Below are 16,497 nucleotides of genomic sequence, written 5' to 3' on the forward strand. Positions count from 1 at the left end.
GATTTTTTTTCAAAGGAAAACAGCAAATCCCGTAAACTACAGGACTGTGAAAATCATATCTGCACTATTTGTGGCATAAATTCCTTTTCTTTAAAACCATGAAGCACAAAAAGCAAACATAAATCATTGAAAATACTTTAGTAATATGCTGCAAAATTTAAAAAAAAATAAAAATAAAAATACTTCTGGATAAGGTCTGAAATAAAAATCAACCTAGAACTTGGGCAGTGAGTTCCGGCAATGATGGAGGTAAAAATGGGTTCCATGGATTTGATGAGTGATGATTCTTTAGCTTTCAGCCTCAAGACAGCCTCCAAGGCATGACTTCATTTGAGATCACAGCTTAACATCAAGGAAAGTCTCTTTTGACAGTATTAGAGAGAAGGAATTTTATATTCAAAACAGACTTGCCATATTGTCACACATAAACAGTTCAAGTTGAACTGAACTCCGTGTTCCAAGAATGGGTTTTGCGTATATTGATTTTAGAAACCATGCATTAAGATGTATTTCTTTTGGTATTAATTATACTAATTCCTCCACTAAAGAAATAAGTCCCTAGGGCAGAGCACTGTACTGGTGCCAAGAAATGACCAAAGAGAGCAGTCGTCTCCACGACTTCGTAGTCCACATAAAGTGTGACAGTTCATCGGCACAGCATTCCGAGTCTCCGAGAAATACGTTTCAGTTAAAGTGCAACCCAAACCCCTTTAGGATTATTTGTCTCTTTCCTCTCTGGTGCTTCCTTCGCACTGCTCTGAAAGGTACTCCTCTAACAAATCCGGGTCTCCACTCCCCTGTCTTTAAAGACCTCTGCTGTCTGACTCCCATTTCTCCCAGCATCAAGTTGTATCTCCATAACGTGAACCTAATGCTTTATACATTTTGAGCTATCTTCCAGCCTCCTGGGACACCACCCTGCCTTGGCACCCACTTGTTGGCCACCAGAGGACGTGCCTTCCTTTCGGCACCATGTAGTTCTCACATCTGGGAAACACGTATGTATCTTCCTGACAATGGAGTTCCTGCAATAGAGTAGATCCTGAGTAACACAGAGGAATGCGAGTCTAACGGCATTCATGTGGTTTGCGATATACTATGTATATAAGTATGCGCGTATCACCTCACCTGTGTTACCCAGCATTTGATATTTTGTAGGAATGCAATATCCCCTCCACCTAATCGAGTGTAGGAACTCAATAAATACTTATTGAGTGACTAATATTTATACCCATTATTGAATGCCTTAGAATCACATAAAAGTCACATTTATAGCATCAAGTGAATTCAATCAAGCACCCATCTGCTTATCTCCTATAAGCAAGGCACTTTGCTAAAAACTGGAAGGAGACCATAAACATGAATCAGACTAGGACCTTCCCAATGAAGAGATTATAGTGTAGGAAAGAAATAATATGCATAGGCACTTACATGCACAAAATATTCCATCATCAGAGATAGGAAGATTCAGGTAGCATAAAAATCACACAAAGTGGCTTGAAATTAGCACTAACAACTTGGTAACCAGGAAAAGAGGGAAGGTAGGATTCATTCATGTAAAATTAGAAAGACAGAGAATTGCTGGAGGAAGTAAGTAGTACAGGCAAAAATAAACTAGTGTAAAGCAGGTAAAGTCCCTCAAAAATCACCAGGCTTAGCTGGAACACAGAGTTCAGGGAAAAGGAAGAATGGAAAGTAAAAATGGGAGAGGAGGTTTAGAGTCAGAGGAATATAATTCTCAGTTAAGGAATCTGAAACCTATTTCTTAGAAATTAATAGGCACTAAGTGTTCCTAAGCATGGCCTAAGAAGCAGTAAGTAAGTTGTCCTCTCCTTGCAAGACTTTGGGCAGCAACGTAAGTAATACTTCAGCCTTCAATGTAGTATCTCAACCCACTGTATGTAATTTGTACACAAACATTAATAGCAGTTAACTATAGTTTCCATGCCTAACCGTGATCTATTTTATTTCAGAGTGTTGAACAGTTACCAGCAAGCACAGAGAGAGAGAGAGAAAGCTCTTTTTTTAAAAAAATCGCATATTGCTATGATCCAATATTGCTAGATGGCACAGTGAGTAGAATAACTTCTAATAACAGTCATTGGGGAGTATCAATTTCAAATTCAACTAAACAATAAGAAATGGCAACTACTGGAGGACAGTGGTAGACCTTACACCAGCCTACATGAAAAGTAGTCAATCTAAAGATGAGACGGTAACCTATCTCTTCAAATAAGTTAATAGAAAAAATTGCAGCAAAATATTAGAGGGAAACTGAAATAAAGCATTCCCAAACCTCACAGTTAAACAAGCTGAATGGCAGTCCAAATGACATGGCAATAATTGAGAAGAGCGTGTCACTGTGCAGAGGGTGCTTCTGCAGGCAGCCTGACACCCTGGATTAATAGAATTCCAGATGTTCAAAGAAAGTAGAAGTGGAGGTGGGATTATGCATTTACCTAAATACCCCGCTGAAGTCCACTAGAAAATGAATAATCAACCTGGTGCATATTTCCCAGTGTTTGTTTTCATGAATATTTGCTTATTTATTTATCTGCGAGAGAGAGAGCGAGAGAGAGAGCATGAGCAGGGGCAGAGGGAGAGGGACAAGCAGACTCCCCACTGAGCAGGGAACCCAACGTGGGGCCTGATCCCAGGATCCTGGGATCATGACCTGAGCCTAAGGCAGACGCTCAACTGACTAAGCCACCCGGGCACCCCTTAATTAGTAATTTCTAAATCCAAAGAGATACTTATAGAAAAAGCTCAGAGTATGCATTGATAATTGATCATTTTTTTTGTTAGATTCTCATGTGTTGTAAGCATGTCTGCATTTTCTAAATAATTTCAAAAACATCTTTTCAAAGCCATGCTAAAAAGAAAGCTTATTCATTAAGGGTGTGAAGTCTCTACCAACAAATAGTCCTAATAGATTCCTGCAAAGGTTTAAGGAAATCAGGGTTTAAAGTCAGATACACCTGCAGTTTGGACCCTAGCCTAACTCGTGACTAGTACAAGACTTCCGGAAAACCTATTTGTCTATTTCTAATATCAGATAACACTTAGAGATACCCGCTATGTGGCAGGCACCATCCTGTATTGCGTTAAAACTGCTTCTGGACTCTTCACTCAACTAGTAAAAAGTGATGTGACCTGTGTCACATTTCTGAGCCTTTCTTTAATAGTATTGTTATTTATACTGGCTCACTTTATGCCAGGCAGTTGTAATAAATGGTATATAGTAACTTATTCTATGACATATAACTTATATGGTGTATTAATTCATCCTTATGGCCTAAAGATGCTATAAGACTCTTATTATCCTCATTTAAATACAGGAAAGGTTAAGTAAGTTGCTCAAAGTCTCAAAGACTAGTACGTAATTGGCATTCTTTTAATTTATGAATTACATATACCTTTAAATTGTATATTTTCATAGGAAATCCAAGAAAGGACAAAATAGAGCAATTCAAATTCTTAGTAAATACAATTCAAACTGAAAGATCACTCAGATCAGATCCTTACCAGGTAACTATCAGAGCAAAAATTAAATTGCAATTTTCTGATCGCCTGAAGATGTGATACTATGAAACTAAAAAGAAAAATTTAGGAACATCTTGGAAACACTTTTGTGATCATCCTAGCACAAATGTTTACTGAATTATTTTGTATCTTTGTCCTTGCTTTAGAAAGTAGAAGTTACAAGTGATTATATATTATCAATTATAACTCCATAATTTATATATGCTTTCTATTCCATTTACAGACAATTTCTACTAAATGAAAAAGGAGCAATTTGAATTGATGTGTTAGACGAGGGAACAAGTCAGGGGGAAAAAAAAACTTAAACAGCTTTCTCTTTATATGGTTTTGCATAACAGAGACTTTAGACTTCCATAAATACTCAGTTCTGTGTACAATAAAATATCTGTGAGCGACATAATAACCAGCAATGTTCCAAATGGCATCCATACATTAACTGCCAAAAGAGGCTACGGAACAATTTCTGAAAGGGAGGAAAGAGCCCTCTGGACCTACTGTAGTAGGCAAGCTCAAAGGGAACGGATAGCCTAACTATATAGCCATGAAAGAAGCCAACAGATTTCAGTGATTGGGAAAGAAAGCTTGACAAAATCTAGGGACATTAGTCAGATCCTTAAATTATTTTATTTCTTTGCATGTCCTGAATTGTCAGCAGCATGGAATGAAGAGAAAATCACCTCCAGAAGGTCTGTTGTGCTTTATAGCCCAATATTCATAACAACTGTGTCCATTCTTTATGCTGTTGTTAAAAGGCAGAACCAATCTGCTGGCAGATGACTGTCTTTGGCTCGACAGAAACTTCCATTTTATGTACTAAAGACAAACACACACAATCTGAATATGTCCTCACTGGGGAGGGAAGAAAGGATGAGAGACCCCTTTCATGTCATGCACTTGATAAATTATTTCTAAGATGCATATTTTTTTTTTGCTCGGGCCCGTCCAAAGGCAGAGTTCCATTGTGGCTTTCCAAAATGCAATCCTTTGTAAGTAATTTCAATGGCCCTTACTAGAATCCTATGAATCACATTATATATTCAAAAATATGATCACCCTAATACATATCTTTTATGTTTGCTCTCAAAATTGTGAGAGGTACTTCTGTTTTATCTAAGTGAAGCCTTTAGGCATTTATTTGTGGTCACTTGCTGCTTAAAATGTAGTTCATTTAATGCTATTGCACATTCAGTTATTTGATATGCTTTTAATTCATGGGAGTATTTCATGCCATAAAAATGCTTTTTAAAAAATCTGTTCTCAGTTCAGGGGGAAAAAAAGCATATGCATGTTCTTTTATTTAAGAATTAAGAATTATTTTCTTAAAGCATTTAAAAAAAACTTTTTTTTTTTTTTTAATAAACTCTACCCCCATCATGGGGCTTGAGCTCATGATGCCAATATCAAAAATTACATGGTCTATTGACTGAGCCAGCCAGGCATCCCTAAATGAAAAATTATTTTTAATTCTGGTGTCATGTGACATAACCATCAACAATCCTAAAGCTTTCTTCTTTTTTTCATTGTCTCCACTAGACCCATTGGGAGCACAATGGCTTAGGTCACAACATGAAACATCATGCTAATTAAACTGCTAATTAATTGGTATAAGCAATGTCTTGCATGAAATAGATTGCTGTATTACACTGTTTCAACTTTTGTGCCATTTCAACTTGGTAACCACTAATTTAGAATCCTTTAATCATGTTCTTTAATCCAAATGTGAATCTCAGATGACAAAAGCACATGATTACTAGGGAGGCTTGGTACAAGATACGTGTTGCATTTCTTCCTAGTATTGAAAATGGTTTAATTGAAAGATAAAAGATTCTGCATTTACAGATCCGTGATACTCGTTTGAATAGAACCTCTCTTAAGGTAGGACTAGTTGGAAGTCATCCTCATAAACATTTTCACAAACTTCTCCACCCAAATCATAAAGCATTTATGTGACTAGCCATCATAGAATTTTTATTAAAAAGGCTCATGGGAAAAATTGTTTCCTTCACGCTATCGGTGTCTTTCTTAACATAGATTTTTTCTTTTTCAATTACATGCCTTTCACAATCAAGCTTCAACTTGGGGTTCAAAACAGGGCAGATTTTTATATAATAAACACGCAGGGATTTTAAAAAGTCAACCAGCATAACGTTAGAATACACTCTATCCACTTGAAATGTATTATCGGGAGGCAGCCAGTTTCTGATCTCTCTAGAATGCATATACCAAACGTCTGCTTCTTTCATGAGCCTGACACATAGGGGAGAAAAAAAAGATCCTTACAGACCCACCTTTTTAACAGCTAGACACAGAGAGAAGAAAGATGAGAGACCTGTGTCCCCCTCACCTGCTTGCTATTGAGACAGAACAGAATTTCCACTGGCACAATTGGGCAGTAGCAATTAGAAAACAGGCTGAGCTCAAAACTCCAATCTCTTAAAACAGGACATGTTCATTTCCCCCCTAACATCTAAGGATACAGTCTAGGAAGGTATTCATTTTTAATTACATTAATCTTAACTCCTCCTTAGAAATTCACAAAAAGAAGCATAAGGTAAGTTATTATGGCAGTATTAATATCCATAAAAATATAGAGTAGCCAGCTCTTTCATGATAAAAGTAAAAATTACTGAAATGTATAGCCTAATAAAAATCTGTAATTGACTTAGTTTCTTTTCAGATGCTTGGTTGCTAAACTGTGAAATGAAAATATAACTTCCTCATGTTTTCACAAGCAATGCTGTGTGTTCCCAAGAACACAGAGCTGCTCCTGAGGTGAGATTTTCCTGTCAGAATTAGTAATCGATCTATTTTATTCAACACATAGTTTCAAATAGGCAAAACAGCATTTTTAATGATAGTTTGTTTGTTTCATCCTCTCCAGTACACTTGGCCAATTATAATGCTTAAAATGAAAGCCACTGACTTTCTAGACGTTAAATATTATCCAGTCCAATTCAGCCAGTGCTTATTTTGTTTATATTTCACACATTCAAATCTCATCTTTAGTATTTATTACAAAGCACACTTTCTGCTTAATAAAGGAATTTGGAAAAAAAGTCCGAGGCACCTGCGTGGCTCAGTCGGTTAAGCGTCTGCCTCAACTCGGGTCATTATCTCAGGGTCCTGGGATCCAGCCTGCACATTGGGCTCTCAGCTCAGCAGGAAGCCTGCTTCTCCCTCTCCCTCTGCTTTGAGCTCCCCCTGCAAAAACACTTCCAAATAGAAGACCTTTGATAGAATTTCTCTCCTCTCTCTCTGTCAAATAAATAAATAAATAAAATCTTTATTAAAAAAAAGGAAAAGAGAATCTTCATCATATAAAATAGATACTTATTAAATATTTGCAAAGAATAACAGCTACTTATTTATGGATTGGTTATTATAATCAGCATCATCTAGTTCTTATGATAATCTGACAAATAATGTATCATTCTTCAGTTTCACAATTTTTAAGCTACTAATAATTGGGGAAAATTATACTCCCTTACGATTATAGATAAAGTGATCCTTCAAAAATTGTTCTTTGACCTTTTAGAAACTTTCATCATTGGATTGTGACAGGTTTGATTTCAGTTTTCACAGCTTCCTTCACTTGTCTATGCTTGAAAAAATTACAGCTCACAGCGCCCTAAGATTTGAGTAGCAGACCAGGAACTGAGGAATCCCCCTGGAGACCCTGTACCCGCTGAGTTTCACGCCTTAGTATATGAAGTATATCGAGGGCTTGGAGTTACCTTCTCTACGAGGTGCCTTTTATTTCGCTAGTGACAGCGGCATTGAGTTTATTTTAGCCCATGAACATCCCGATCTCGGGTAGCAACAACTACACTCTCTTCATATGTTAATTATTAAACAACAATGAGGAAATTAACAATTGCCGGCGTTTATTGAGTTCTTGTCAGGTCATACTCACATTACCTGGCTAAATCTCATTTGGTAATCACAATCGACGTATGACATAGATGCTGTTATTAACTTTATATTACATCTGAAGAAATGGAAGCAGAGCCAAGTTATCTGTTCAGAGGCCATTCTGTTTGTCAAGTGTATGGCCCATGTTTCAAACCCAGGCAACCTGGATTGCAGACAATGCACTCTTAACTACTATCATAGTCCTTCGTTTAGCACATGGCATTGTAATAATTAGCCTGTGTGTTTGGAATTCCCATTAGACCCTGAGCTCTCCTTGTTCAAAGAATGCAGTTGCTACTCGCCTCAGTCCACAGCAGTCTTCATTTTCAAACAATGTTTTATGCAGATGCTATGTGGTAACATATTTTAAACCTGCAAGACAAGTAAGTTAGAAAAGAATGTCTTCTTCCCTGTCTCCAATATTTAAAGCAGACTTTCTATCACAGATTCCATCTTTATCCAATACTTCTGTGCGTTAAGAACTTCGGAATGCCTTTCACATCTAAGTCATGCATGTTGAATCTGCCTTACTCGCGTTAACAGATGTGCGATCTAAAGAACCAAAAGAATCCACCTCTGTACCCTGAAATAATCCCAGAACCTAATTTGCACCCCCATCTTTTATAGTGTTTGGCACGAAAGTTTCTTGATGCACCTGCTGAGTGGAGCCTCTGAGACGCAGTGGCAGGACTCAGAGCCCAGCTCTACCTCCTGCCGGTCCTGTACCTCTGCAAATTTACCCAAACTCTCTGTGCCTAATTTTCCTCATCTGTAAATGATGATATGACAATAATAGTATCTACTTCATGAGGCTGATATAAATATTAAATAGAGCAATGAATATATCATCGGCATAGAGCTGACTCTTGGAAACGTAAATCGGACAAAACAGGTGAAGGGGATTAAGAGGACACTTATCTTGGTGAGCTCCGAGTAAAACATGGAATTGTCGAAGCGCTGTATTGTACACCCGAAACTAACACAACACTGTTTTTAACTACACTGGAATTAAAATAAAGTTAAAAACATTAAAAATTAAAAATTAATGAAAAATAGTTATCAAAGAAATATTAAAATCAGTTCAACTAATTTATATTTATCAAAACCAGGAAATGGAATAATAGCATAAAAAATTATAACTAGAACTAAAACGAATAGCAAGTCTTTTATTCCTCAATAATATTTCTGAAAGGTTTTTTTTTATATTTAGTGAAAGTTTTACTTATAGTGGGTCATGGGAGAGGCTTGGTAGATTACATTTGTAATCTTGTGTAATAAAGAATGAACTGACAAAATTAAACTTTATTACCTAAATCAGTTCCATAAATGACCAGAAGGTTCACCAAAATGAAAAAAACATTCAGTGTGTCCAGTTCTCTAAACAAGGTTCCCTGAAGTTTATCCAAGCCACTTTTGTGATTTTGAAAGTGACACCATTTTGCAAGTTAGTGTGCACCCTCCTCCCAAAATTGACATCCTGCGTATGCTTTCATTTTGCTTCATACTGTTTCTCTGACCTTTCCCAGCTGGAGTAGTGGCTGGAAGCTAAAATAAAAGCACCGTTTTTCTGTGTGAGGCATTTTGTGACTAAACATTAATCCTGAAATTATAACAGTTGCAAGACTCCTCTGCCTGTCGCTTCTCCTAAGCAAAGGACGAGAGGATGAAAGAGCCCATGGCCGTAAACATCAGGGGCTAGTGATTCCTTCTCCTCTGAACCCAACCAGGCTGATCCGAGTCCAGAATGCCTTTGAAGTCAAAGAGACCTTCATGTGCTGATCAATCCTTGGGGGGTAAAGAGCAAGAAAAACTGGTTCTGGCACTTTAATATGCTGCCAGGGAATGCATTCAACTCAGCGCACAACAAAAAGGTTTTCTCTGTTACAAATTGAGTGATTTTGTACTTGGGCGCCTCTTGGTTCAATGAACTTAGAGATATCTATTGATCCCAGAACATGATTACTGATACTTGAGTACATATTTCCATTAAGTCAAACTAAGGATGAACAGTAACAACTGTAAATTAGTATTTTCCCTTGCTCTTCAGGCATGTGTTCAGCTTTAGGTCAATTTAAGTGGAAAACAGCATGGGATTCCCTTAATACTAATGATCACTATTGAGTATTAATATGATCAGTATTAAGTGTCGCACTGTAATCTTTCCAAGTTGTTGAAACCTTCTAAGTTTAGAATTAAAATGACCTAAAAATTGACAGCACAATCCAAACCCAGCCTTTAACAGATAAGAAATCTGAGCACCAAAAAACTCAAAAAACTTAATTCATCGGGTTTGGCTGTTTAGTGGAAGAGAAAAATGTGGCATCAAAACTCCTGAGTCAGTTCAGGGTACTTCTCCTTCACACCCTCGAAATTATCTCTGTCAAACCTTTTCTCGTTATCTAAAGTGGCTAAGCTCTTCACTCTCAAGCTGTGAAGATGTGATGAGTATATTCCAAAAACCAGCAACGGGAGCATACTTTACGTCCTATTATGTTTTAAGAGATTATTAAAATAGAAAATATAGTCACCTTATAAAGCAGCTTTTTTTTATTGTTTTTGGTCACAGAAAAATATTCAATACAATGGAATTATACAGATTATAGACATAATTTATTATAATAGCATAAATAAAGACAAAAATCCCTGTAATAGTAGAGATAGGGTACCAATTTCAGTTGATTGTCACATAGAAGAGGTAAAAATTTTTACTATAAAGTTAATCAGCAAGATAAAGAGAAATGAATACAAATACCAGAGAACAATAGTTTCAAAATTATTATGGCACATGGTGACTACAAAAAATATGTCAATCTGTTTTAAATATTTACTCTCTTATCTATGTTAATATATGAACACTTATTATTAATTTAGGTTGAAGAAAAGTGAAAAAAAAAACCTGTAGCTTCTAGGTAGATTAAAAAGTTATAGTTAAAAAATCAAATATTCCCAAATCTCTTCTATAAGGACATCCACGAGTCACATCCTCTGTCACTGAGTGAAGTAGCCTGAAGGAGTATAATAGGACTTTCCAACTGTCTTCAAACTGATTTCAGGGGAGCCTACCCTCATTTTCAGACACTGGTACCATCTTAATTTAAATGGCTGAAGGGCAATAAATATTATACTTCATTGGAGAGCCTTTGCAGTAGTCATTCTGTATCAGAATGGCTTTGTTTGTGAATAATAATCTTTAAAAATGATAACACATATGAAATGGCTTAAGACAGTTTACTCTACCTCTTTACATTCCAGGTAACAAACCAAAGTGCAGATGTCAACCGTTAAATTCTATCTCCTTCCACTTATATATGCACACACACAAAGGCATCCACGTACACTCGTACCCATACAAAAATTAGACTTCATACAGTATCTTTAGGTGAGCAAGTAATTATAATGCAAAGAAGTGCTTCCTGCATGCAATTCATCCTTAACAAAATAAAAAAGCCCTCCTCTGCATACATGAATGCATAGGATCACAAATTTTAAAGGCCAGTATCTTATGATATAATGGCCATACATTCCTTGAACATTTACGTGGTTTACCCTAAATTCAATCAGAAATTGTGTAAAATATCTGTGAGATATACTGTTATCTATCCTCTGCTTTTACACCATAATAAATTATATTTCAACAAGTATCAGAACAACCTAAATTTTATTTTCTTTCCTGTCCACTAGATTCTCATTTTCCCTGACTGGCAGTAGTATTTCTTCGTAACGCCTTATTAAATAGCATTGAACAGTCTAATTTTCCCGGAATTCAGTCCTGAGGTATACATTTCCATTTTCTTTGTTGACCTAGCCCAGGCTCAGGTGATTTCTACAAAATGCATCCAATTAGTTCAAGCAAGGCAAATGAAATCACGTCTATACTAATCTCCACATTGTTAACCATAAACAGTAACGGGATATGCCTCCACTCTTTGCTTGAGTCCATTCAAGTGCGAACCAAAGGAAAAAGATTTCCTGTTCTTCTTTTCACACTCCTGAGTATGACGATATTTGATTGTTTCTCCACAGTAATTGATAAGATGGCAAAACCTCTCTCACACCCCTCCTTTATTCCACATTGAGAACTTGATTTTTTTTCAGTTTGTTTGCCAAGAATAGTTGGATTCCTTTTTGCAGATTTTATTTTAAGTCCATTTTTGTTTTCTTCAAAATCAGAGCTTCATTTTTATCAGATAGTGGTCCTGCCCCTTGGGAATCGATTTCTTTTTACACAAGACAATTCAAGTCTATTAGGATCCAACACACTGAGTTGGAACGTTACATGTGTTTCACTTACGAGCACATACATTCATTTTACACGATTCCTCAATGTGGCCAGGGGGGTTCGTGGTCTGCACTGTATCCACCTATAAAAAATACAAAAATATATGTCTGCTTTACAGGGATGTGAGTAGCGTCTTGCTAGCCTAGTTCCAAAGCTTGGGTGCACATCTTGGCTGTTGGCATTCTTTCCTTCCTTAAGACGTATCTGCAATGGCCATAACCTCTTTCAGAAGTCATAGAGACTTAACCGTTAGCTACAATTAACAACCCTGGGGCATCTAAATCAATACCGCTGGCTAATTTCATGGATGCTATCTCTGACAAGAGATATTTGCATGGGAAAAGAAACATTGAATTAATTGTGTTTCAGGCTTCAAGCTTCTCAAAGCTATGAAAATGTCACCAGAAGAGGGGTGGCCGGCTAGTGGGGGTTGCTGGTTTTGTTTATATTACAAATAAAAAGAAGAATGAAATGGTAATTTTGTTGTCACAGCTTTTACAACTTACAAGTTCCTAAGATTTCAGGGATGTGCGCTTGACCTGAGTGTTCACACCCTTCAAAGTAGCTCTCTTATCTCCAAACACAATCTTCAGAGAGCTCACGGTCTCTTTACAGAAATCTGAGCAACTTACATGCTATCAACAAATGGTCTGCTGATCTCAGATCAAGGATGAATTACTCTACCTTTCGAAGTCCTGACCCTAAAAGGACAATGTTTTCCAACTTTGTGTCTAGTTGCACAAAGAAAAGTGATGGTAATATTCCCTCAGAATATTTGTGTGCTAATGTCAGTTTTATTTTATTTTATTTTTTTAAAGATTTTATTTATTTATTTATTTGACAGAGATAGAGACAGCCAGCGAGAGAGGGAACACAAGCAGGGGGAGTGGGAGAGGAAGAAGCAGGCTCATAGCCGAGGAGCCTGATGTGGGGCTCGATCCCATAACGCTGGGATCACGCCCTGAGCCGAAGGCAGACGCTTAACCACTGTGCCACCCAGGCGCCCCTAATGTCAGTTTTAAATAGTGTTAAATATTTCTCTGAATTTGAGACTGACCAATAGGCTGATTTCTGCTCTCAGTGCCAGCAGGTACACAGAGTATCGTCCTCTACTTTGAAGGTACAGTTGATGTTAGTAAACCTCTAGTAAATTTGAAGATTGCCAAAAAGACAAAAAATCACTTCTGTAGAATAAAAATGCTATCGTTCACTACCAAATTATTTATCTTTAAGAATTAGAATCAGTAAAGAGAAATATTCCACCTAATTTCCAATATAGCAATGCATCAGGACACGAGAATCAAAGTTAGAAAAGAAGTAAATTATTTATTTCATGGAATAATTGACCAATTCATTTTTTTAAATAAATGGTGTAAAAAAAAGCCAAAACAAGTAATGTCTAATTTTGAAATTAGTTGTTCATATCCAAGAGTGGAAAATGTTTAAACATTGCTCTAATTGCAGATTATCAATATTAGCTGTGTAAATTTAAGCAGCTTTAAGATGTCTTAATTTTTTAAATTAATTTTTATCTTTTCCTAGAAATGAAAAGAATATTTTCTTTCTTTCTGTAGCAGCTCTAAAATCTAACATAACCTGGGATACTCTGGCCAACTACACAAGCAAAACACATTGACCAAGTCATCAGTAATAAGTGAATTTTCATAATTTAAATTATAAGTTTAAGATGAACGTAGTTTATCTTATTTTACACAAGCTATAGGACTGCACGTTTCATTTCAAAAATGCTTATAAACAAGGGAAGGCTAAATATCTGAAAGTTTCATTTATTGGTTTTTTTTCCCAAACCAACCACAACGATGTAGCCATAATGCATGCTAAGACTACATTAGACTTTCCTGTTACGTACTCTTGCTGTACGTGATGTGTTGTGATAGCATTTATCAAATATTTAACTTTCGTGAAGTCCCTCATTTAATTCTCACATCCTATTCAAGGCTGCAATGTGCCCTGTGAAGGCAAATGTCACCTCCATTCTGTTTATCGCTGCATTTCTCAATGTTGGCACATAGTCGGCCCTCAGTGAAAATTGGTTTAATGAATGAATGCATGTTTGAGAATAGCTAATTAAGGAAATCATATTATTTGTCACATCATAGTATTACTATTATCTAATTTTAATATTTGGAAGTCATGAGGTTATCGCTGACTTTCTATTATCTGTCACATGATTATGGAATAGATCTTTCTCGAATTGCAGCAAATGCTCTTTACTAGCATATTATGTTTCCTGTTTTTCCCTCCATAATTCTGTCTTAACTTATCTATCCACCTGAAATTTCTCAAATTTCACTACCTTCTCTCTTTAATCTTTCCCATATAACAGTCATTCTTTAATTTTCTCTAAGGAAATGTACTGTGTAAACTTGTCTACAAGGTTTTTAATAAATGAATACACAAGTAAAGCAATAAAAACAAACACTAGGAAATCAGAGGTGTCAAAATATTTCATTTTCTATTTTCAAGACTTGACATACTTTTAACTTAAAAGCACACCCAAGAAATAGAATGCATTGAAGTAATAAAGTCACCATACAGCCATGCAGCCTAATGAAACCTTATATTAATATGTCATTGAAGAATAACATTTCATAAATTTCATTTCATAAATTAACTATGTAGGAGCAAGTTTTGTGTTTTTGTGGTTTTAAGCTTTGATGCACAAATGATGAACAAATGCATCTGGACACTAATATTCACCTGTCACTAAAGCCAAGAAAAATGGATTCTTCCCTTACCATTAAAGATTAATGTTTAAAAGCAAAAGTGCATACTTCAGATCACTTATTGAGTTCACGGAGAACTACTTAAGAATCACCATTCTGAAAACTGTCACTGGTCAGGGTCAGGGTAGAAATGGATGTTACCAGGATGCGTTTGTTTTGATTTGAATCAGCTAATTAAAATGGCCCTGGAAGCAATTTTCAGATGACTGAGGAGAGAGGCTCTAATAAATCCAACCAAGCCAATCTTCCAGTCGGGTCCAATTCAGCTGAAGTTGTATAGGCACAGCCTTTCTCTCAGCCTCCAACTTTTCTCCACAATTTGTTCTATCCCCCGGGCAGTAAGTCTGTCACATGCATGCACACACGCACACACACACAGATACACAGGTGTGTGCACGTGCACACAGAGTAAGATGAAATCAAGCCCTTCTGGAACACTTTCTACAAGGCCATCTCTATATCTCACTCAGTTTCCATTTTCTGACCAAAAGATTGTAACAGGCTGGGAATTTAATTAATGAGATTTATCAGTAAAAAGTTAACTTATCAAAGTTATGTTTTTCTTTTCCAGACTTCCCAATAATGGATGATAAGTGCTAGGAGAAGGAAACTGAATTATGCAGAGAATAGGAATAGGATTCAGATTTTGGTGCAAGAATACTCTGAACACTCACACAAAGGAACAGGCATGCTCTTATTAATCCTAAAAATGAAAAAAAAAAAAAAAAAACCCAAACACTTCAAAACCATATGTAAGGAAATATATATCTTGAAAGGAATAGGTGTCAATTTTTCTACTTATTTTTATTAGATATACTTCAAAACTAAATCACGCACCTACGTAATTGGTGTAGATTAAGTACGAGTATCTGTTGAATGTGTTTGCGTAGAGTTGGCAATATGTAAAACGTGCTATGAATATTCATGATTTTCTCCTTGACTGATGCGCAAATCTGGAGAAAAGAAAAAGGTATCACATAAAGAGCAGGGTCTGTTCCAAGGCACAGAGAACCAAACTGATGGTAGTTCCTGTAATCCAGGAACAGGAAGTTGATACTCATATTTTCGAGCATTGACGTATAATATAGCGGCTGAGCCAGGGCACCGCCACCTAGCAGCACTGAAGGTTCCTCTGTTACTTTTTAAAAATATTAGAAAATCATTCGATGTGGAAAATAGGACATAACCTAAACATGGGTTTGGGTGGGTGGAGGGCTATGAGGAGGGCAATCGTGGACAGTATTTTTGTCTTTTACTTCCTTTTGATTTTTGTAAGGCATGTACCTCAAGCCGTAAGTTATAATAATTATTAGTTATTGCAACACAGGATGTTTATTACACGATTGCACTTCCCTAATTTTATTTCACGAAGTCCTTGTGAAGCACAAGTTGTAATTTTGTTCATTTTACATACGAGGGAATTGAAGCTCAGAGAGCTTAATCTTTTTACAGAAAAACACACAGATAAGAATCAGGGCCCTAAACCAAGACTTTTGGCTGCTAATCAAATATTTTTTCCTTACATTATGTTTTCTTGTAATTATTTTTTTTATCTGACTTTGAGTCTTTTAAAAATAAATAGCTAAGTTACAACTACAAATGTCTCCATTTTTGCCATGGTTAAAGGAATAATAAGCAAACTTGTGCAAGCTTCCTAAACTAAGCATTTATCATACTCAGGATTCTATCGTAATTGTTTAAATTTATGAACACATAAGAAGCAACTTCAACACACACAAAAATTGTCTAAATGCCACCAAAAAAAGACAAATAAGACAAATTCTATCCAACCAAAGAAAGGAAAGCGTATCCCCATTTACATGTGAGAGTACACACACACACACACACACACACACACAAAGGCCATTCACTAGCACTGTCTGAACTACATCCTTAAGAAAAGAAGCCTTTTTGATTGTGAGTCAACCACTGAACTGGCCATGGAAGGAAAGGAGCTAAATAATTTCATACCAATTCTTCATCATAAGTATTTTGCCTTGACTTCAGAAAATGAAT

General features: G+C 36.3%; 1 protein-coding gene across 2 annotated transcripts in view; it reads right to left on the minus strand.

Moving 5' to 3' along the window:
- Positions 1-16,497, minus strand: part of PCDH7 (protocadherin 7) — a 403,732-nt gene that overhangs the window by 330,654 nt on the left and 56,581 nt on the right. The window contains exon 2 of one of the 2 annotated variants that reach the window (XM_040625076.1): positions 10,002-11,816. The exons of the other annotated variant lie outside the window; for it this stretch is intronic. Coding sequence (XP_040481010.1) covers positions 11,739-11,816 — 78 coding nt within the window. The 3' untranslated portion in view covers positions 10,002-11,738. Of the gene's footprint in view, positions 1-10,001; positions 11,817-16,497 lie in introns of those variants that run through there. 2 annotated transcript variants of the gene reach the window in all.

The sequence above is a fragment of the Ursus maritimus genome, unplaced genomic scaffold (genome assembly GCF_017311325.1).
Source record: "Ursus maritimus isolate PB19 unplaced genomic scaffold, ASM1731132v1 scaffold_8, whole genome shotgun sequence".
NCBI classification, from domain to species: domain Eukaryota; kingdom Metazoa; phylum Chordata; class Mammalia; order Carnivora; family Ursidae; genus Ursus; species Ursus maritimus.